Raw genomic sequence first — 24,263 nt, 5'->3', positions numbered from 1 at the left:
AAATGCAGATAATTATGAGTAATATATTTTTTGGAACTTCCTCCATAAAACATATCTATATTATATGCTAGCAATTTAATGAACAACACATCATTAGCAATTCAAACTTTTACTTCTATTTAAGTCACAGATTGTAAAAGGGGAAAAAGCCCTGCTAAATTAGTGTAGATTTCTTAATTTGCTTTAATTTATTTACTGCTTTCTAGACTTAAAAGTCTAGAATTATCTTCATATAAAAAAATACAAACATAGCTGGGCACGGTGGTGCACGCCTGTAATCCCAGAAGTCGGGAGGCTGATATAGAAGGCTTGAGTTCAAAGCCAGGCTCAGCAACAGTGAGGCGCTAAGCAACTCAGGGAGACCCTGTCCCTGATAAAATACAAAATTGAGCTGGGGATGTGGCTCAGTGGTTGAGTGCCCCTGAGTTCAATCCCTCGTACCCTTCCCCCTAATATAAACATAATTGTAGAAGATATCTGATCTTTGTGCAGGTTTGCCCCCTATACTCTCACCCAGCCAGATTAAAACTATAAACACAACCATTTTCATGATGAACAGATCTTTTTTTTTTTTTTTTTAAGAGAGAGAGGGGGGGGGGAGAGAATTTTTTTTAATATTTATTTTTCAGTTCTCAGCGGACACAACATCTTTGTTGGTATGTGGTGCTGAGGATCGAACCTGGGCCGCATGCATGCCAGGCAAGCGCGCTACCGCTTGAGCCACATCCCCAGCCCATGAACAGATCTTTTATTTACTTTGTCAAGGAAAAGCTATGTACAGATGAACCAGATCTAGTTTATTTATGCTCCTGCACATATAAACACACATCAGCTATGTACATCATGTTTTAAAAGTGGAGTGTGCTAAGAGTAGCTAAAACACACGTTAAACCCAAAGAGTCAATGAATATTTTTCAGAGAAAGCTGAAATTTTAACATTCCCTTGATTATGAGCTTCCTGCTTCTCCAAATTAAAGTAAAATCAAGCTATATTTAAAAGGAATTAATTATGCCCTTCCTCTATTAAATGTCACCTAACATTTGCTTTCTTTTATAGTAAAAAAAGAACATACACGTCATTTAAAATCTTATATACTATCTAGAAGTTAATGATAGAAGAAAACTAAGAGAACTGGCTACCCATCATTCACAAGAACTAGGCCTGAAAGAGGAAATACTCTGAGTTTCATAAATGTTTATAAAAATAATAACAGAAGTCAAATAATGGAATCAATAGGCTTTAATTTGTCAATGTAAAACAATTCTATCATCCCAATTATTCAGTTATGTACTGCTTTAGCTTTTTCAATAACTTTAAAAATCTTATTTGATATGTAAAGCTGATTATGTAGAAGCCCATGTGGGCCTACTACTTTTAAAACCATCAGACTCTGCTTTGTTTTACATAAGGCCAAACCACTTTTAACAGCAAAATCAGAACTAGAACTCAGGTATTGGTGGGTGCAGTGATGAACGCCTGTCACACCAGTTGACTCTGAAGGCTGAGGCAGGAGGATTGAAAGTTTGAGGCCAGCCTCAACAACTTAGCGAGATTCTCTCTCAAAATAAAAAATAAAAAGGGTCACGGATGCGGCTCAGTGGTTAATTGCCCCTGGGTTCAATACTCAGTACCAAAAAACAAAACAAGAACAAAAAAAACCCAGGTCTCATGATTATTAAGCCCCGTGTTCTTGCAGTCTTTACTGAGTGAAAAAAATCAATGTCACCATAAACAAAAACAGTAATACTTAACCAGTATTTTCATATACAGTAAGCAAATGTTTTCAAACAACACAAAGAGTATCTGGAGATCTCAACACTCCAAGAATGCTTATACTTATAAAGGTATAAATAAATACTTACTGAGTTTCTCTAGCTCAAGCCGCAAGCTTTGGCACTCACGTGTTTCATTTACAAGTCTCTCCTGACTGTGGGATAACCTCTTTTCTATCTCGAAATACTGTTGTTCTACAGAAAGCAAGTAGAAAAAAATAAAATTAAAATAAAACCAAATACACTATTAATACTGCTAATTCCTAATGACTTTGATTTTAAAATCTAAGATACAATATTGGAACTGCACTCCAAAGAAGAGACTCTAACATCTATAAGCACACAAAAGGATTCATTAACATTTCCAACTGACTTACACGACAAAAGAAAATAAGGCCTAAAAGGGGTTTACAAATTAATTTCTTCAAGGCAGGCAAGATATCATATGTGTTAGTATTTTACTCAGACATCAGTAGACTACTTGGCATAAGGCAGATTTTTAAAAGTATTTATTACATGGAAAAAAAATGTTTAGGTTAAAAACTGCTTTGTTTTAAAAGGTTTGTTGTAAAATACTCAAAATAACTGAAAGCATAAAATTACTAAGCTTCTGTAAAAATTAATGTGTAAATTCCCAAGAGAAGAGACTGAGACAGACTGCTTCAGCACAGTATCCAGCATACAGCTAATGCTCAATATTTACTGTGCAAATTACTGGACAGAATGCAGTGTATATTTAGCTGTGGGATTCTGAGAACTGTCTAATTTCAAGATTAATTCTGCTCGAAATTACACTTCTTTGAAGTGGAAAATTTATTTAGATGGAAATTTCTGGGCAATCTAGCAAAAAAAGAAAAAAAAATCAACTTCCCCTAAGGGCAAATTAAAAAAAAAGACAGGAATTTGTATTTTATTATCAATAATCACTATATTCTTAAAGTTTTTTCAAGGATGTTCAAGACACTGTGGATAATTTTCTTATTTGAAGGCCCACTATAGATAAATAGAAGCAGAACTCAACGTATTTTTTATGAAACTCCAACTTTTAGAGAGAAATAACATTAATTTTTTTTACTGCAAGTTCACTGAGTTTCCAGTGCTGTCTTTTGCATCTAAACTCATTTTGGGGCACACTAATTCGATATGGGATCATGGTGTGACATGTATACTAACAAGTGCACGAAGTGGTCATCAGACTCTGCTTTGTTTTGTTTTGAATTCTTAGGAATTCAGGTGACTAGAAAATAGAGCAGAAATTACTGCCATTTACAGTGCAACAAATAGATCAGTTTCTGTAGATATAGAGAGATAGAAGTTGCAAACGTTCAAATGTCTGGTGCAAAAAAATTTTGTTTATTGGACAAACCTAAGACTGCCTACGTGAGATCACCCTAATTACAAGGAAGAGTGGATTCCGATTTGGAAAAACAACAGTGGATCCTTCTTACCAACATGCGGGAGTAGGAAAGAGAAGGCCTTGGGCGCTCAAGGAGCCCTGAAAGAGATACTAATAGAAAACGTCGCAGATGTAAAGAGGAGGGCAAGTGTGCAAAGGCGGAAGATGGGCCACAGCTCAAGTGGAGCCAAGGGCGGGAACAGCGTCTCGCTTACCGCTCTCCACCTTAAATTTCTCGTGCCGTCCCTTCAGCCCATCGATCTCGGACTGCTGATCAGCAAGGAACTTTTCAAGTTTGTTCTGGACGGACTTAGGCAGCTTGTTCAGCTCGGTACGCTCCAGCACTTGCTGCAACACTGCCGCCATGTCGATCGGGCCGGCGACAGGAGCCGACGGAGCACAACCGGAGAAGAAAGGCGAAGGACAGGACCCTGAAGCCGGGGACGCAGCGTCTGCAGTCTGGGCCCGGTGCTCGCGCGCTCCTGCCCGCCGGAGACTCCCGCGGCGGGACCCTGGGAAATCGAGTCCTGCGTTATAGGGTAAGCGCCCGACGCGCCTTGGCGCCCGCGCCCAAAGTGCAGACGCAGCCGGAAGCCGTGCACCCTGGGAGTCCGAGTTCAGAAGCGGCCTCCGACCCCGCCGAGCAATTCAATTTCCGGCTCCCAGTCCCAACCGCTCCACGCCTCGCAGGCCTCTGGGAAACGTAGTGTTTTTCTCATTCCCTTCCGTGGCTCCCAGCCCCGAAGCACCCGTTCCGCTTCCTCCTCTCTCTCCGCCCCCCGGCTCTCCTCATTCGGCTGCAGGATCCCTGTCCACGCGGTGGCGCCATAGACGTACTCGTCAACCCATTTCCCTCCCTGAAGAGCAGGGCGGCCTTACCGTCAAAGCCACGGGATGCCATGGGTCGTCCTCTTTGGCGGCTTCTAGGCACTGAGCCACTAGAGGGCATCGGTCCCGACAGGGCCGCACGGCAGGCTCTGGGCTACCGCCACGCTCTCAATGGCGCCCGGAAGGGGGCGGGGTAGCGACCGCGGCCGCTGTAGCTGCAGAGCCGCGGCGAAGGGAGAGGGGATCACGTGCGTCATCGGTCTGCGCCACCTGACTCGAGACCCTGGGTTTAGGGTGGGAAGTGAGGTGTAAGAAGTCGGTCGCTTTCTGATGAATTCATTGGCTGTGGAATTGGAACCAGAGGGTATTCTGGCCCCTGGAGGCTGGGGCTCGTGCACCTCAGTCTTTTTCTCCGTGCACCGACCGTTCGGGAGATTTATCTGGCAGCGTACGCATCCTGAGAACAGGTGAGTCAGCTAAGCTGGTAATATGCGTGTCTAGGGGTATGTGTGTGAGCGCGCGCGCTTGGGCACTGAGAAGGGACCCAGTGTAGGAAACATATGGACAGTCATTCCGGTGTACACGGAAGTCCAGTTCTGCCGAACTTGCCTCACGTGAGTCCTCCTCCTTAGATGCTTTTGGTGATTCAACAGGAATTCAAGGAGCCCAGTTCGTTGTTGTTGTTGTTTTCCTTTTGGAAGAGGATAAAAATAAACCAAGAAGAGTTTAAATGTAAGCTGTGTTTTAAGGTGACATTAGAATGTTGAGTCGACTTTTAAAAATGAAAACAGTTGTAACAAAAGTTAGGTTCTTAAAAACCATTTGTCACCGAGCCACCATTAATAGAATTGTTTCCAGATCTTAATTTTGTAATGTCTAAGCACAGTTTGTAGTTTGCTTCATGTCTGATTACTCTTTTTGAAAAAATTAGTGATTTCTTCATTGAAAATCAGGCATTCCTGGTGTCATCTTCCCTGTGATTCCTGCAGTCAGGAGGGCCTTCTGTGAATGGGTGATTTAGTTTTACATGACATTGATTATTTTTCTCTTGTCCCTACTTTTGAATTTGTTGTGAAGACATTACAAACAAAAGTATCTAATGACATTTCGTGGTAACTAAGGTAAATTAAATCAGTTTTACCTAGAATAATGTTGATTTTATCTTCCAAATATTATACATATTAACATTTCAATTAAGGTTGTTGGTATGTGAAGTACTACCACTTGAGAAATGCAAATAGTCTGTACTTAGAGTAACAGAATCCTAGAATTAGATAGGTTTTCAAATCTTTCAAGATCCAAATTCTTTACTTTTTAGGTTAGGAAACCAGAGTCCAGGAAGGTTGATTATTTCAAGTCACATCAAAACTAAAACAATTAAGAAATAGATCTAAAGTAAAAAATCAGGTGTTTCAAGTGATAGTTTAGTGTCCTGTCTCTTACTTACCCCAAGTATGAAAAATAGGTGTGATCTCTCATCTCAACTCTGGTTTATTGGTAGTCATTTCCTGTAACACTGTGTTGAAAAGAATTGTGGCACTACATTTGAACTTTGCAAGAAAAGAGTACTTTGTTTAATAAGCAATCACTGCAAGACATGAGGTAGTATCTGGGTAGTACCATTTTTTTCTCACTATACTACCTCCCCCCCCCCCCCCGCTAAAAACATAAAAATTTGTATTTTTACCTAATGATGCTATATACAATTTTTCCTTGTAATATAGGAGTTGAATTAGTTCTCAAAAATGGGAAGAACCTACATCGTAGAAGAGAGTGTTGGCCAATATCTTTCAAACATCAGTCTCCAAGGAAAAGCTTTTATCTCTGGTCTTTTGATAGGACAGGTATGTACATTTATTGATATAACAAATTATTTGTTCATTGAAGCTAATTATGCTATATAAAAGTACACTTAAGATTGGTGGATGGAAGGGTCTGATGTATAAGTAAATCTTAGGTGGATCTTTGAGGAAACATAAATTTAGTAGTACAGACCTAACCCAGGTTTTTTTTTTTTTTTTTTTAAGTCAGACCCATTCCCTTTTGATGACACTGAAAGTAATATAATGTAGAAACTCTAAAATTTAATTTTTACTAACCAGTGCATTTACATTTGGTTATCTTTCCAAAGCATTTTGTACCCCCTTGTAATCTTATTAATTCCTGATTGTCCAGGTCTTTAAAAAAAAATGCTTTTGACATTCTGGTTTGTCTTATCTCAGACTTAGACCAACAGTGGTAATGTTTTTGTTATATGCTCTTATTTCCATCATAGTGAATTTAAAAAAACAAACAAACAAAAAAAAAAAAACTTAGAGAAAGAAAGGGTTTGGGGGAAATTTGAAAAATAGACCATCTCCCTCATAGTTAAGTTTTAAAAATCAACATTGAATAGAACAGAGATTTGGACAGTTATTTTACATAATATAAGCAGCCACTTGATTTTTAAGACCTAGTACTAAATAAAAGTCTTATTGTGCCAGTTTTCTTTCTGCCTATTTTGGTCTGATGGCTTAGAACCTTCAAATTGCATAATTTTACTCCTTATTATGATTCTGTTAACATCCCTAAGCTCTTTTCTCTTAAAATTTGATGGCTCAAGTTAATTACTGATAAAGAATGTGCTGGGCTAGAGGTACAACTTGTGGTAGAGTACTTGTCCAGCATGCGCAAGGCTCTAGGTTTAATTCCCATTAAAAAAAAATAATAAATATCCCTGTATTAAAAGAAGAAAAAGGAAAAGGAATACACTGCCCAGAGGGCTTAGGTCCTTCATGAGATTCAGGTTTTCTACGTCGTTATTCATCAGCTTAGTAATGTCACTTTAGCCTCAGAGAAAGATTTATTTTCAGAGTTTTCAAAAATTAGATTTCTTGTAAGGCAGGGCATATCTGCACTGTTCATCCATGTAGTACCACTCTCCAAGACCCATCTTTAGACAGCCAGACTGCCTGTCTTGGCAGTGACCTGAACTTCTTTTTGACTCAGGTAACTTAGCATCTAATATAGGGGCCTTTTTGTTAGAAATTTTTATTCAAATATTTCCCTTCCCTTTATTTTGAAAAAGAGAGGAGTGGGGCTGGGACGGGGACTCAGGGGTAGCGCACTTGCCTGGCATGTGTGAGGCACTGGGTTTGATTCTCAGCACCATGTATAAATAAATACAATAAAGATCTATCAACAACTAAGAAAAAATATTTTTTAAAAAAAGGGAAGAGTGTTAAAGATATGATCAGTAGAGATTAAAGGTCAGGAATAAAGATAGTCTTCCATACTTGCCTTGCTGGGTGTATGCTACTTTGAGAGCTTAGTACAACTGCCATCTTGCAAATAAGTATCTCACAATTTAATGCCCTTCTTCCAGTATGTTTTCATGCTGTCTTTTTATTCCTTCTGATTTTCTACAGCTTTTCTTTTTACTTCAGAGCTCATCACTTTTCTTCTCCTCAAGCTTCCTTGTTCCCAACTCCTAGTGCCAGTTTTTTTGTTTGTTTGTTTACTTAGTTAAACAGTTGATGAAAAAAGAGGAGCTTCTTTCAGTCAGGACCTGTATTATTTTCCTGTGTACATTTGAACCTGGCCTTCTGAAAGTAACTTCTGTAGAAATAATTAATCTTCCTTTATTTTCTATCCTGAGATGATGCTAATTATCCTTAAGGAGTTTCAGGTCAAATATGAAGATGACAGCATCCTAATGATACCAAAAGCTTAGTTCTTGTCCCACTGCTGAGCCAATAATGAGGATAAGGTTTTGAGAAAAAGAAAGTTTTATTTGCTAGCAAAAGAGAAACACAGGGGACTCTTGTTCCAGAAGCCATGATTCTCCCTCCCAGGGAAAACACAGGGCTTTTAAAAGAGGAATACAAGGAGTGGGTTCCAAACATTATCAGTAGATAAAACTGATTGGTGTCCATCAGGTGTCCTTGAGAGAGCTCTTGTTCCAGTTCCCAGGTTTGGAGTTTCTTTATGCTTGTGGGCAGTGAGGGACTCAATAGCTTAGCCTGGGACAGGAAAATGTTAGTCTTGTCTATCCTGCTGTTAGGGAGCAGAAGAGTGTGAAGAAGAAGAAAAGAGAAAACAAGACCAAACCATGTCAGTTTTAAATAATCTACTTGTAGGCAAGCCAAAATTTGTACTCAAAGCATAAAGTGGACCCCTGTTAAGCTAACTTGCATTATCAGCTTTATATTCAGTCTTTTTAGGAAATTTTCACTGTAATTAAACTGAGCTGTTCAGTGTTCCCTAAGTTTATCATTTGGCAATAAACATTAGTTTTCATAAATGCAGATTCCATTATAATATGGATATTAATTTGGTATAAATATTCCATTATAAAAAGGGTACTTAACTTAGTACAAGTATTATTCAGTTTTTGCATGTCCTAAGAGCTAAAGTATCTGATTTTTCAATCAGATAAGCTCTTATAAAGCCCTAATAAGCTTTTATAATTTGTTTTTGAAGTGTTCTTCACAAAAGGATTATGTGATTCTTGCCACTAGAACACCACCCAAAGAAGAGCAAAATGAGAACCTCAAACATCCCAAAGCTAAGTTGGATAATTTGGATGAAGAATGGGCCACAGAACATGCCAATCAGGTAATGGTATTTATCTCTTTATATAGTTAAGTTTATATTTATTTGACTAACAAGAAAAAGTACTTTGTTCTCAGATTATTAGACTAGGATTTCAGAATACTTGTTCTTAATAAGCTGCTGATGGTTCTGGATTTGAAGGCCGAGTAAGACTTTGCCAACAGAAGTCAGAGCACATTGAATATAGCTAGGACAATATGGATAAATGACACAAAGGCATAGAAGCAAAGAGTATGTTAGGATAACAGCAAGCAATTAAGTATAGTTGAAACATGGAATATGTAAAAGAATGTAATTATACATAAAACTGGAAGGGCCAGTTTTGATGGCTTTTGAGTGGTATCCTAAGGAGCGTATTGGTAGATGTGGTAGACTGTCAAAGCTCCTGATTGTGAGAAGGGGATAGTGTGACTGATTTGCCAGTAATTTAGAAGGTAACTTATATCTTAGAACAATTCGCATGCAGAATAGAGAGTGGAAACAGAATAGAAAATATATACTTGCAATGTATTCCAAACAGTGATGACATGAACCTTAACTTGGGGAGAGGGCACCTGTTTAGTAATTGCTGTATTCTGAGTGCCTAGCATAGTATTTCTATAGTTTATAATGGGAGCTCTAAAATAGTCGATAAATTAATGCCTGAATGAATAGACACAGTGGATAGAACTTTTTTGCCATATGATCTCAGAGAAAGAGCTAGAACCAAAATTTAGTGATAAGTAGATTGGGAATGAAGAGATGTGGGCTGATAGAAGCTTAAGATGAGTAAGGATTTTAGGGTGAGCATCTAGAACAGTGTTGGCAGTATGAGAGGAAGACATGGATTTAGGGGTGAGAGGGGCTAATGAGTAAACTAATTCACTTAAGAGTATTGTAAGAATTACATCACTTAATGGGGGGTTGGGAGTAGAGCACTTACTTAGCATGTATAAGAACCTGGGGTTTGATCTCCAGCACTGTAAAAAAACAGATAACCAACAAGAATGTTTAGATTAAGATAAAAGTAGAATAATAGTATTTCCTACTCAAATTTAAATCCTTTAAACACACAAACTTGTGTAACTGTGCATATACATACATGTTCCTGTATTTGTGATGGAATAGTATGTAGTTCTAAAAAACAAATCCAAGAAATACTTTATAAAGAAAGTATCAAATATTTTTGCATTACATTCCTAATGGTCTATAAATAACTTTTTAAATTCTAATTTTGCTTTTGATTTTCTATAAAATTGTATATGGCATACATATATATATGTCTGTCTATCTAAACACATACAGAGAAAGAATATGAATTTATATAGTAAATTTGATTAACCTTTTTACCTTTGGAAAAAAATAGCAAATTTTGTGTGTTGGTGGTCTTTAGAAAAGATGTGTAGATCCTCCATGCTAAATATGAAAATTGTATCAAATTTAAGGGAGTAGAGTTTGTGAAATCAGAGGGAACCATTAACAGACATAATGCAAATACAATAGAGATTAGATCATGGTATCTAATTTTCTGAGGACTTTGTGATCATTTGATTATACATTAAGCCACAAAAGCTAACTGGAACATTCTGGTCTCTGAATATAGATGGCAGAGAAAAATCTGTGTGGCATTGAGAACTAGCTACAATCATGTGAAGAGAAATAGAGATATTATGGAGGACAAACTGGTAGTTTGTACATATAATACAGGGTTCTGTGATAAAGGGCCATGGGAAAACTATACCAAAGTCCTACGGGAGTTCAAATGATCAGGGAAGTCAGCTTCCTCAAGCTGATTTTGAAGTATTCAATAGAATTCAGACATGTGGAAATATAAGAGAAAGTCAATTCGGAATGAGGGAACAGCCTGAATAAGGGCACAGAATAAGCTTGGGGATAGGTATGTAAAACTGTGAGTAGTTTTTGTGGATACTTTTAGTATTTCAGGGAAAGTAGTGTCAAATGAGGCTTAGAACATCAGATTGACCAGATTCTAGGAAGACTGAAGTATAAGTCTAATAAAAAAAAAAATATATTTTATTTTGCTGATTGTGGGAAACCATTGAAAAGATTTCAGAAGTTATCTTAGTCTTTTAGTCTTTTGAGAAAAGGGCTTATATATTAATGTAGCTGAAGGATGTTATTATTAAGTGGTTTTTATTTGTAAAGCAACTTTAATGTGAAAAGCTAAGGACCCTCTGGGAATATTGTGTACATAATGATATCCCATTCATCTTTGTTGCCATGTTTCTCATTATTTTAACTAATTTTTCAACTGTCCCTACTTTAATGTTATGAATGTAGTTGGTACTTGGTAAGTAGTTGCTGATTTAATATTTGGTTTCTTAAATAGAAAAGTTTGAATATGCTTATGGGAGCTAATACTGTATTTTTGTTTTTAGGTATCCAGAATGCTACCAGGGGGACTTTTAGTTCTTGGAGTATTTATCATTACAACTTTGGAACTGGCAAATGATTTTCAAAATGCCCTGCGCAGAGTAAGTGATATATCAGAAATTCTTATTAAATCAGTTATATATTATTTAATTAATTTTATGTCTTTGCAGTTACCCTAGGCATATTTAGATTAGTGCTGCATAATTCACTAGGCTAGGATTATGTTGAAATACCTTTTCTACTTAATTACTTGGATATCTTGAATGTAAGGAATGTAAATATTATTTTCAACCAAAGCTACATATTTAAAAGTTTTTTATTTTACAGATAGTATCTCAGTATTATGAAACAAGGCATAATGGTTGAAGAAATTTAGTATGTCAGTATTATGAAACAAGTTATAGTGGTTCAGGAAATTTTCTTGTGCAATAGTAGTTTTCTACTAGACCTCTACTTAGTACCAACTGATTGCTATAATGTGAAATTATTCTGTTTGTTCTCTTAAGATCTTGAGAATAAAATGTGAATAGCAAATACTTATTCTTTATTCCTGGGCAGAGTATATATCCTGGATTCCCTGTGTGTTTTGTTTTATTCTTCTATCAGAGAATTGGATAACTTTGTCCCAAACTGTTTTATCTTAAACACAAACCTAAATCAAACTCTATGCAGGCAGCTTTCATCTCTGTTAGTACTTAAGACCCAAGTAAACTTTCACAAGGGTATTTTACATCTCAAGAGAGAAAATAGAACCTTATACTCTTCAGTAGTACAAAATCCCACAGATTCCCCAAGGAAAATTTTTTTTATTTTAAAAATGTGCAGTTTAGCCAGGCACAGTGGCATACACCTGTAATCCTGGCAGCTTGGGAGGCTGAAACAGGAGGATTGTGAGTTCAAAGTCAGCCTCAGCAACAGCAAGGTGCTAAGCAACTCCGTGAGACCTTGTCTCTAAATAAAATACAAAAAAGGGCTAGGGATTGGCTCAGTGACCATGCCCCTGGGTTTAATCCCTAGTAAACCACCCCCACCAAAATGTGCAGCTTAGAACCCAAGGGGCTATAGGTCATTCCAGTTTTGTAACCTCTCCTATCACATGTCCCACTCTCATGTCTTTGATATTTGTGCCTAAGAATGTAAGAAGAAATATTCCCTTTGTAGGCAAATCGTTTACACTTCTACCTCTTTCATTTACCTCTTTCATTATAGTTCATCATCTTTAGCCATTTGAAATATAGTTTAAATATTTATTATATGTGTATCTAATGTTAGGAGCATTGCTTGTGTATGCTTTTGCGGTTGATACTGTGTGTATGTGTACTTAGTGTAGAGAGATCCAGTCAGGTCCTCCTTCCTTTTGCTTTAGTATTTTTTGTTCTTAAGAATGTAATATTTTAGGGGCTGGGGTTGTGGCTCAGTGGTAGAGCACTTGCCTCAAATGTGTGAGGCTCTGGGCTCGATTCTCAGCACCACATAAACATAAATAAACAAAATAAAGGTATTGTGTCCATTTACAACTGAAAAAAAATGTGATTTTTAGAAATTCTGTATCTTAGAAATTGTCAAATTTCAATAACTTTATTTCCATTGGCCTATATTGAGAGACATTGTAAGGAATAGCTATATAAAATTTGTTAATCTCTTCTATGGGGTTTATTGTTAAAAATGTTGGTTGTCATATTCTAAAATATTATATTTCTGGAAAAAATTTCTTTGACATCCTCATCAAGAAAGTTGTACCTCTTTTGATCAGTTGTTTGTTTTCAACTTATAGACCATATTTTTTTAAAAAAATTTTTTAGTTGTACATGGACACAATGTATTTATTTTGTTTATTTTATGTGGCACTGAGGATCAAACCCAGTGCCTCATATGTGTGAGGCAAGTGCTCTGCCACTGAGCCACCACCCCAGGTCTGGACCATCTTAATTAGATAACAAATCAGATTTCTCTCTGCATATTTTTTAAAAATATTTTTTTAGTTATACATGGACACAATATCTTTATTTTGTTTATTAATTTTTACGTGGTGCTGAGGATCAAACCCTGTGTCTTAACATGTATGAGGCAAGCCATTGAGCCACAACGTCAGCCCTCTGCTCTGCATATTTTTGTTAGAAAGCTTAGAGCTACATTTATGGCAGCCCCATTTCACACATGCATTTTATAATTATTTCTGGTACAGATTTATATCTCTATTCTGATTTTTTTTACTTTAATCTGTTATTCTATTTTTTGTGTTCTTATAATTGTCATAAGTCTTTTGTGACATTGAAATAAGAAATGCTCAATTGGTAGCATCCTGCATTTTTGTGGTTAAAATCACGTGTTGTTTCTCATCCAATTAAAATAAAATCTCTATTCTACATTTTATGTAAATGCTGGCTGCCCGAAGTCAAAATTTCATGTCCAACTAATAATTAATGATAGTGAATCATATCTATGTACCCAATTTTTATGTAAATCCTTAAAAATGAAATCCAAAATGGTAAATACATTAGTTCTATATTTTAAAGGAAAGAAAAATTGATTAGACTCATGGAATTTTAAAGATACATAGGAACTTAAGGACATGTAATTATCTATTTCTACACTGAATTTTCATTTTACATTCAATTAATGTGTATTTTCCTGTCTTTCAGCTAATATTTGCCATGGAAAAGTCTATGAATAGAAAAAGACTGTGGAATTTCACAGAGGAGGAGATCTCAGAACGAGTAATACTTCACATTTGCTCATCTACAAAAAAGTATCTTTTATTTAAGAGTTTATAGCTAAATAGTATATGGTACCAAAATAATATTTCTGCAAGTTTTTTAAAACATTTGTTTATATCATTTTTAAAAATAGACATAATTTGTAAGGTTTTTGATAACTGTCACATAATTAGAGTTGCCAATAATAATAATAGCAAAAGTAATAACTGCTGTTAATCCTGTCTCAGGGTTATATAAAGATTTAGAGGTAGCAAGAACTCAGGATTCTGAATTTTTTATCAGCTATATACCCTTGTACAATCAAGCACAGTATATTCTCTTTTTTTTTTAAATGTTTTGGTTTAGTTGTAGTTGGACACAATACCTTTATTTTATTTTTGTGTGGTGTTGAGGATTGAACCCATTGCCCCGCATAATACATTAGGCATGCACTCTATCGCTGAGCCACAATCCCAGCCCTGATTCTTTTTTTTTTTTTTTTTGAATGCAATCTTTCTTCATGTCTGATTCTTTTTTTTAATCCATATTTTTTTTTATTGGTGCATTATAGTTGTATATAATGCTAGGATTTGTTGTTATGTGTTCATATAGGAACACAATGTAACCATATAATTTGACCAATAATATTTCCTGGTATTCCCTTCCCTTTTCCTGGAATTCCCTTCCCTTTCCCCCAGGTCCCTTTCCTCTACTCTACTCATCTCCCTTTGATTTTTATGTGATCTCCACTACTACCTTCCTTTTTTTTTCTCTCTAGCTTTCACATATAAGAGAAAATATATAACCCTTAACTTTCTTAAAATTTGCTATATTTTACTTAATATAATGTTCTCAAGTTCCATCCATTTTCCTGCAACAACATAATTTCATTCTTTATGACTGAATAAAACTTCATTGTGTAAATATACCACGTTTTCTTTATCCATTCATTCATTGTAGATACCCAGGCTGGTTCCATAAAACACTATAGATTCTAGAGAGAGAGAAATGCCAATTGACAGCTTAGGCAAAATAATTTAAAAAAAAAAAATTGTTAAAATTTTCACCTTCATTTCCTAAAGATAACATGTGCAATTTAAAGCACAGGTATACTGTACTGAACAGTGTAGGACATCCAAGAAATCCTTATGCTTTGAGCCAAGATTAAAAGACATTAAAAACCAGCTATAGGTACTTCAAGTCACTGTAACTTTCTAGAACAGAGGGACCCCCAAGAAGCAACCTCACTAAAAAGTAATGCAATCCAAGGGCCCAATAAATTCAGACTTTCAGAAAACAAAATTTTAAAAGCGACCATTCCTGCAGAAGGTAAGCTTTTAACTAATTTGATATTTAACTGGAAAGTTCCATGTATAGGCCTTTGACCAGATATTCTTAGGCTTGATCCCATCCAAAACAACACTCCTTTTTTGTTTTGGAGAATATATTTGTGGAAAATGTCACAAGTGCTTATATTCTATTTATTGTGATTAGCAGTGTTTGTAAACATGAGGAAATAGTTTTCAATTACCACAAGTACTTTAGACCAAGCAATTTATATTCGTGTGCATACATAAATAAATTTTTATATATACATATACATACCTATACATTTATGTATATGTAACTGTGTAAAGCATTGTGATTTGTAAGAACTCTTAGATGTATTATTTTTATTTTTTGAGGATTTATATTCTGTTGATTACCAAGAATTACTTCTTGTTTTGGTCATTTCTATCCTTAATTAGTAAAGAATATCTTGTCGAACTTACGATGTCCGTGACCCAAAGGTAAGACAAAATTACTCTTTATAGATTTTTGTTTTTGCAAACTATTTTTAAGTTTAAATTTATCTTTATATTTAGTTTAAATAATTTCAGTGCCTTTACTTTCTACCGATATCTACAGTCACCTGTGGTTTTTATTCTGAACTATGATTAATTTTATTATAGGCAAGAAAAATTTGTAGTTTTTTTAATTGTTAATTTTTTTTTCCCAGTACTGGGATTGAACCCAGGAGTGTTCTACCATTGAACTACACCCCAAGCCTTTTTTATTTGAGACAGGGTTCTCATTAAGTTACTGAGGCAGGCCTTGAACTTGTGACCCACCTGCCTCAGCCTCCTGGGTTGCTCCGATTACAGGCATGTGCCAGTATGCCTGGATAATTATGAAAATTTAAGAAGTTGATAGTAAAAGTGATGAGGACTGTTAGTAGCTACAGTGTCTATTCTGTTAAATCTAGACTATCATTTTGTCAAGGAGTCTAAAAGGTAATGAGAAAAAGTAATTTTGCAATATGGTTAGTAAGGATGGGACAGAAAGGAGACTGGCTGGCACTTAGTAGTTGCTCAGTTACATATCAGAATCTTCAGAACTGACATTACTGAAGCTACAGGTGAAAGACAGAGGTCCAGAGGATTTCTCAGAATTTTAAACATGGAACTTTATGATCCTCCTTCTACCAGGGAAGGTAGGGGGTTGCCAAGGTTTTCTAGGCTCTACTGAACTTAATACATGCATTACTTTTTATTTTGTAGTAATATATAGTCCTTTGATCGAGGAATTTGGCCATATATATTGTGTATTGGTTTGTTTGAGTTATTAGATTGTACACTTTATGGTGCTATGTTGATACATGTTTTTTATCTAAACCACATTATACTTTGTGTTTTCACCTTCTTCTCTGCTAAAGAGTTCAGCAAGACCAGCCGATTGGAAGTATCAAAGTGGACTGTCTACTTCATGGCTTTCTCTAGATTGTACCATTCACATTGATATTCACATTCCACTTTCTTCTACTTCTGTCAGCTATACTCTGGAAAAAAATACGAAGGTATCAGGGTAAAATCAATTTTTAGTGTTTGCTAAGTGGAAAATCTGCTGTTATTCTGTTTGTGAAATTTATTTTATAATCCTCAAAACTAACATTCTGTTTATAATAATGTTTGTGATATATAAGTAACTAATTCCAGATTAGATTTTTTTTAGAAGTGGAACAAAGTCATAATACTAGTATATTTAGTATAACAGGTATGTAATAAATATTTATTAATTAACATATATAAAAAATAATTATGTAAGTGGCTATACTCTTTGGTCTTACACCTATCTCTTTTTGTCAATTTTCTTTTCTATTTTCCGGCCCTCTTTTGTATTTCTGTTTGCTTCTTTTTTTGTTTATGTCTCATTTTTCTTTCTTTTTCCATATTAAGACAAATGGAGCTTGCTTATATTTTCCTTTTTAACACTGCTTTAGATTATTTGTTTAAGGTTCTTTTTCTCATATTTTGAAAAAAGATAATGAACATTATTGAATTTAATTTTACTGTGGTCATGCAGTTAAAAAGAATCCAGAGTTTGAAGTAAATGATAGTGCCAAAAAGTTAAGATGTCTTCATTTTTATTTTTTATGAGATCTGCATTACTAATAATTAGTGCTTTTCTTTTTTACTGTGTTCAGTGGAAAAAAGTGGAGTCTAGGGAGGTAGAGATGAGGTTATATCTGTAAGATTTCCATGTTGCATTTCTTTTAAGAATGGACTTACACGCTGGGCCAAGCAAATAGAAAATGGTGTTTATTTGATTAATGGACAAGTTAAAGATGAAGACTGTGATCTATTAGAAGGACAGGTGAGTTAATAAAAAATCATTTTTATTTATGAAATAAGAAAAAATAAAAGATGTTCTATCTTTAGGCTTCGACTTCATGAAAACAGGTTTATCTATTCATTTCTAAGATCTATTTTTCTAGAAAATGATGAGAGAGATTATTTCTGATGTAATTGAGATCCTGAACCCTGCAGTAGGAAGTGTATGTAAATTTCAATTTAATCTCATGATAGCAGTTTAAAAACTAGGCATGGCCATTTTATGGGAGGATCTATAGAGGGTTCTAAAATAGGGTTGACCTGAAGGAAGAGGAATATCAGTGATCTTTCTCTCTATAGCGAAAGAATGGACAGACTTTGTGTAAATATTTTAGACCTTGCAAGTCATGTTATCTGGTTACAACTATTTACCTCTGCTATTGTAGTGTGGAGGTAGCCACAGATGATAATATAAATGAATAATAATTGTGTGTTTCAGAAAAAAAAATATTTACAGAGATAGATGGCAGTGTGGATTTGGCCCACAGGCAATTGTGTTTGCCAATCCTTGCTTTAGAGGAATCAAAGTAGGAAATGTTTTTTTGGTACTGAGAATTGAACCCAGGGGCACTCAAACACTGAGCTGTATCCCCAGCCCTTTTTTGTATTTTATTTAGAGACAGGATCTCAATGAGTTGCTTAACGCCTTGCTTTTTGCTGAGGCTGGCTTTGAACTTGCGATCCTTCTGCTTCAGCCTCCCAAGCTGCTGGGATTACAGATGTGCGCCACTGTGCTCAGCAGGAAACAGTTTTAAGAGTACATATTAATTGATACAGAATACATGAAGTAGCTTATCTTTATAAAAAAACAAAATTAAAGTAAGTAGTAAGATTTGTGTTTCCTTTTAGTTGGTTGGTACATGTAGAATAGTTCCTAATTATCTTATGTTCCATTTACAATCTCAGTAGTATGGCTTTTTAACTTTTTTGTTTTTTGATTTTTTTTTTTTTTTTAGAAAAAATCTTTCAGAGGAAATAGTCAAGCAACTAGTCATTCTTTTGATGTGAGAGTGCTAACACAATTGGTAAGTATTTTAAAATACTTATCCCACTTATTTAAAATATATTATTTTGGGGGGCTGGGGATGTGGCTCAAGCGGTAGTGCGCTCGCCTGGCATGCATGTGGCCCGGGTTCGATCCTCAGCACCACATACAAACAAAGATGTTGTGTCCGCCGAAAACTAAAAAAAAAAATAAAAATTATCTCTCTCTCTCTTTAAAAAAAAATATTATTTTTTAACATTATCACAATGAATTTATAGAGAATAAAAGAATTTTAGAGATGCAAGAAACTGTATAAAATATCCAGTTGGAAAGGTTATTCCCAGGAAATTTTTTTTTTTTTTAGTTTAACAAAAAAGTATTTTATTTGATACCTTAAATAGAGAAGTGCTATATTTCATGTACAAAGAGCTTTATTTTTCCCCCAGGAAATGTTATTTTAATAAAACATATTTGAATCTTTTGCCTCAAGGCTATTAAAATTTTAGCATCAAGTAGATAACAGTTTTTTAAGTATATACATATATACATATGTATCTAAATATTTGGAGTTGTAGTTTTTATAAGTTAAGTTTCAACTTTTAGCAACTTTATACAAAGCAAAAAAAATGTATGCATAGATGTGCCAGGAGTTGTCATACACTTAATTTGATGGAATTTTTTTACTTCCTCTGGGTTTGATAAAATCACAAAGTACTAATTAGCAAGTTTCATATTTCTATATGATTATTTCAAAAATTACATATTTTTGGAAATTTAAAGTTGGATGTCTTGAAGAAAAAATGTTAAAAGTACAAATTATTCCTAGAAATGTAAATTGTGTTAATAATAGAGTTGTATCAGAGTACAAGGACACAGAGAAAACAGTAGAAGATAATGTCATAGAAGATAATTTGTTGTAATGATGTATATTATTATATAACATAATATTATTTTTGTCAAACATTCAGTTGGTTTCTCTGGGAATTTTTGAAGTGACCAATATATAATAATTGTCAGTAGGTACTTGTTGTCATTTTTCTTCTACTCAGGTCTCATTGATGCTTTCCTTGCAGTGTGGACTTACCTTTTATTTTCCTTACACTTCCCCTGTCATTAGCCTTGCACAACAGTATACTTTACCTAGATTAGCACAAGTAATTCTTAACTGGTCTCTTTTCCATATATATATATTCTTGCCCAAAGTGATCACCTCTCTGAAAACCTTTATATTGTTGTTTGTGTAATACCTCCCATATTGCTACTTTGCCCTACATGTAACCTCGTATTATCCCTTCTGATTTCCTGTTTTTCAGAAAGTATTTGTAGAAGGATCAGACACTGATTTTACTATTCTCCTTACTCAGATTCCTTAATTGCTCTGTATTGACCAATAAAAAAGACACATTCAGGACTCTTCATAGTCTCAGCTTACCTTTCATCCTTATTTTCTAACTATTATAGCTGTTTGTTTGCTCTGCCTTTAATATTCTTTGCATTTCCTGAATCATGTGTCTTGGCAGCCATATTTTCCCTATTTGCCCAGTCAAAATCTTATCTGTACCTTAAAATCTAGCCTAAAATGCCTCTATATCTGTTGGGTTTCATATGGTTACCATAGCTAGAAGTATTCTTTTTTCCAAAATTCTATATCAGTATCAGTTCACTTATGAACAAGATAGATTCCCAAAGGCTTTTTGTAAACCAGTTTGTTCCCAAGTTCAGGTAACCAAGTGGAGTTTACATTTGTAGAACCCAGCTACATCTTCACCAAAAGAAATGAGTCAGTTCTTGTATCCTTTAGAACTCTTCTCCTTGATGTGTTTGCATAGCGTAGTCTATTTTGGAAAACAGTGCCCTAACTAATACACATATGTATTATAAATGTTTAATATGTGACAAGATATATTTCAAATTATATATTAAATATGAAAAATATGGCATTATTTTTCAAAAAGAGTAGTTTCATCTATAATAATGATTTGTGGTGTGGATGAGGGAAGCCCATTACTCTTCTCCATTATCACTCTATTGATGTATTGATAAAATATGCATAGGAAGCTTATTCCAAAGAGTATCAGCATTGTCACCTTGCTGCTTTGTTCTTTGAGAAGTGTTTTTTGAATGGACTTGGGACCTTTAGAACTGTTTGGTCTGTGAGAAGATTTTTACTAACAAAACCTTGACCGTGATTAAGTTTGAATTTTTTTAAAACTAGACTTTGAATTGTAGTCAAAACTCTATCAGTAGCTATGTATTCAGGGCTTATAGACCCATAGCATTTTTAACAAGTTGTATGATTTGGATTTTGTTTACTCAGAATGGACCCAACTATTAAATGTTTTATTCCAAATTACTTAGAACACAGATTATGTTCTTATCTCATCCAGTTTTTTTTAATCACAATCACAATTTTCTTTCTTTCTTTCTCTCTCTCTCTCCCCCCGTCTCTCCCTCTCTCCCTCTCTCTCTCTTTCTACCAGGGATTGAACCCAGGGATGTTTAACCACTGAGCTACAACCCCACCCTGGTTTTTATTTTTTATTATTTTCAAACAGTCTTGCTAAGTTACTGAGGGCCTTGATGCTGAGGCTGGCTTTGAACTTGCAGTCCTTCTGCCTCAGCGTCCTGAACTACTGGGATTACATGCATGCGCCATCACACTCAGTTTTTATCACAATTTTTTTCCCCATTTTGAAGATAAACCTTTAGAAGTATTTTTCAGTATTTCTTTGCTCTCTTTGTTTAAACACTTATTAAGATGATGAACTTAAAAAATGTTTGTGAACTGCCAGGCTTGGTGGCACATGCCTGTAATCCCAGCCACTTGAGAGACTGAGGTAGGAGGATCACAAGTTCCAGGGCATCCTCAGCAACTTAGCAAGGCCCTGGGCAACATAGCGAGACCCTACGTCAAAATAAAAACTAAAAGGACTGGGCATGCATATGCAGCTAGCTCACTGGTAAAGTGCCCCTGAATTCAATCACCAGAACAAAAAAAAAAAAGAAAAAAGAGTTTATGAAATCTGAAAAACAAGCAGGAACTAATACTCCTAGACTAAAGAACTATGAGATGAAAATGGTAACCATTTCATCTGTTGTAAACTATTAATATCATTTTTAGCTGATAGTCATAGTGGATGTTTTGGTTTTGCCTAAATAAAGCATAGCATTACTTTTGGCATATGGAAGTTATGAGTTGAAAGTTTAAGTAAATGTGAGTCTGTACTGTTTATAATTTTTTTATATTTATCAGATCCTACTTCGTATTCTTTTGTGCATTTCTTATATTACATGCTTTATTTCTCCTAATATCATGTCTTTATAAAACATTTTTTATCTTTTATCTAAGTAATCTGCAATAGTATATATTTGGTGAATATTTTGAATAAATATTGGTATTTTAGATGTTTATGTTAGTGAAAGAATACATTGAGATGTGGATGTCTTTAATTTCAACCCAAATTCAGAATGCTTAGGAAATTATATGTAACTTAAAAATATGAAGACCTATTAATAATTTATAGAGAATATTTTCAAACAGTCAAAAATTCCTGCTTTCTTCATAAGATGGCTAATGTATGTAGTTTCCTGTAGTTAAATATTGTTGACTTTTAGGACTTAAACATATTTGTCTTTCAGCTTCTGAATTCAGACCACAGATCTACAGCCACAGTTCAGATCTGCAGTGGTTCCGTAAACCTTAAGGGTTCTGTGAAATGCAGAGCTTATATTCACAGCAACAAACCCAAGGTTAAAGACGCTATGCAGGTACAAAAAGGAATAACTGGTATATGAAAAATGGATGCAAGTTAACATAACTCTTCAAAAATCCTCAAATTTTATTTCTTTTAACCTCAGATTTTATAATTATTATGATGATCTTAACTGATGGAGGGCCATTCTGTTGGACAGTCCAAATATACCATTTAACTGGTTCCAGGATTTTTACATGTAGAATATATATATAATTTATATATATATATATTTGTTTGTTTGTTTGTTGGCTTCTTTTAAAGTTATGATTATGCAGTCTTAGTAGTACACTACAGTTGTGAAATATTACTACATTTGAAATCATTTATTCTGAGGGAAATTGAATTTTGTAAATAGAAAAAGTATTGATGGGTATTGTTGTATAGTTCAGAATTTTAAAAAATGATGACTGGCATCTGTGTCATAGTTATTCATGTCCTTACTTGGAATACTGGTAAGATTTTTTTAGATAGAAAATTTCATTCATTTATTTGGTTTTAATGTACTATTTAAATGAGGTCCTAGGCAAATTTGTCATTAACTGTAATTGTATTAAGAAGTATAGTAAATAAATGGAAATAACAAATCGATTGATGTGGATGCGTCAGTTGTTGAGTGAATGTAATTATACTGGGAAGCAAAATTTGTAGGGGTTTTATAATTAAATAATGAAATTCTAAAGTTTTGTTGTTGTGTTTTTGCTTGTCCCATCCCCCACCTACTCAGGCAGTGAAGAGAGACATATTGAACACAGTTGCTGATCGTTGTGAAATACTATTTGAGGATCTGCTTTTGAATGAAATCCCAGAAAAAAAAGTTATGAGTATAAAATAAGTACTTTTTTTTGCATGTGTTCATATAATAAATTTTTAAATAGATACTATTTATAAACTATGTTGTTTACCTCTCAACTATAACAGATTTCATTACATCAAAAACAAAGGCTGTTATAGTTTAATAACTATTCAGTCTTTGGGGAAACAATTAATTTATACCAGCTCAGTAATTTGTGTTTAAAATATTTTTTTCACTTAAAAAATGATAATATTGAGTATGCTTTTTTGAAACTAAACCTCCTAAACCTAGTCCCCATTCCTACTATTCTGATATGAGTGGATTTTCAATTCAAATTTGGGTATATACGTAATTGAAACAATCAGAGTAACTTTTTAAGGAAAGATTTTTATGTTTATAGGGAACAAACAACTTTTCTATAAACTAACTTCTTTTAGTATTACTTATAGCCAACATATTAGGTTTGCTAGACTAATCAATCATAATCTTTATATTTTTTAGTATATTAGATTGTTTCTTTGGGATTGCCAGATTCAGCGTTTATCTTTCTCTCTCCTGTGGAGAATATTCCTAAATGATTTTTTTTTGGAATACTATTTGAGATGTGTTTCTTCCAAAAGATTATTCCTTTAATTTTTAACTTCATATCAAATGAAAAACTTGGTCTTACGTAGATAATAAATTGCTAATTGAACCTTTTAATTTGAAAGTTAGAAGAAGTGCTTTTTCTTTTTTTAATGAGCAATTTAAGTTTTTGCAATCATTTTCTTCACATCTGATTTATATTATTTTTTCAGGCAAACTTAGAATTGATGCAGTTTGAAATGGTTTAAAATTTTTGTGTGCCAGTAATACATGTACCTTCTAGGTAGCTTTGAAGTTACTTAATCTGTTTCAAATATCGGCGGCTCAAAATAAAATAATATAGTCCTTATTTCAACACATAGTTTATGTGCTGCTGTACAAATTGTTGTGATGCAGTTCTACAACTAGGAGGCAGTCTGATCAAAGAGTAAAATTATTGCCCTAGTTCTCATCTCTAAACAGGTAATGCATGGAATCTACAGGGAACAGGTGAAATCATGGCATTTTCCATGGCACTTAAGGCATTGTTCATCTTCTGTTTGTAATTAAAGGTACCACTAGTTTCTTAGTGAGGAAATGTAGGTTACTTTAATGTGAACCCCACTTTTCTACTTGATCTTTACATCGATAGCTTTTTAGTCATGTGTCTTTTTGACAGAGGTCTTTCTTCACACAAAATCTATTTTTGTGATAGTTCATTACAATCATAGTGTTGAACTAAGCAGCAGTTATGTGTTTATGTGAATCAGTGACTGTTAGACAGTGAAAAAGTAAGTTTTAGTTTGTAAATATTCAAAGAAAAGTGAAGTACTTATTATTTATATAGAGTCATGTTT

The 24,263-nt window shown here is 34.5% G+C and overlaps 2 protein-coding genes across 3 annotated transcripts in view; one reads left to right on the top strand and one right to left on the bottom strand.

Annotated features, from left to right (window-relative positions):
* Tpr (translocated promoter region, nuclear basket protein) overlaps positions 1-3,743 on the bottom strand; it is a 60,472-nt gene extending 56,729 nt beyond the window's left edge. The window contains exons 1-2 of the mRNA XM_027934943.3: positions 3,385-3,743; positions 1,864-1,968 (exon numbers count right to left, since the gene is read on the bottom strand). Of these exons, the coding sequence (XP_027790744.2) occupies positions 1,864-1,968; positions 3,385-3,535 (256 nt within the window). The 5' untranslated portion in view covers positions 3,536-3,743. The remainder of the gene's footprint in view (positions 1-1,863; positions 1,969-3,384) is intronic.
* A 475-nt stretch (positions 3,744-4,218) lies between these two features.
* The window catches only part of Odr4 (odr-4 GPCR localization factor homolog), a 31,823-nt gene continuing 11,778 nt past the window's right edge, over positions 4,219-24,263 (top strand). The window contains exons 1-11 of one of the 2 annotated variants that reach the window (XM_027935064.2): positions 4,219-4,464; positions 5,722-5,841; positions 8,459-8,593; positions 10,969-11,064; positions 13,606-13,712; positions 15,413-15,449; positions 16,355-16,495; positions 17,197-17,292; positions 18,266-18,334; positions 21,934-22,062; positions 22,774-22,864. In XM_027935064.2, coding sequence (XP_027790865.2) covers positions 5,743-5,841; positions 8,459-8,593; positions 10,969-11,064; positions 13,606-13,712; positions 15,413-15,449; positions 16,355-16,495; positions 17,197-17,292; positions 18,266-18,334; positions 21,934-22,062; positions 22,774-22,864 — 1,000 coding nt within the window. In that variant the 5' untranslated portion in view covers positions 4,219-4,464; positions 5,722-5,742. Of the gene's footprint in view, positions 4,465-5,721; positions 5,842-8,458; positions 8,594-10,968; positions 11,065-13,605; positions 13,713-15,412; positions 15,450-16,354; positions 16,496-17,196; positions 17,293-18,265; positions 18,335-21,933; positions 22,063-22,773; positions 22,865-24,263 lie in introns of those variants that run through there. The other variant, XM_071600212.1, reaches the window with a different exon arrangement.

The sequence above is a fragment of the Marmota flaviventris genome, chromosome 12 (genome assembly GCF_047511675.1).
Source record: "Marmota flaviventris isolate mMarFla1 chromosome 12, mMarFla1.hap1, whole genome shotgun sequence".
Lineage (NCBI taxonomy): Eukaryota > Metazoa > Chordata > Mammalia > Rodentia > Sciuridae > Marmota > Marmota flaviventris.
Note: the sequence above shows the minus strand (reverse complement) of the source record. Positions and strands in the feature narration are given on the sequence as shown.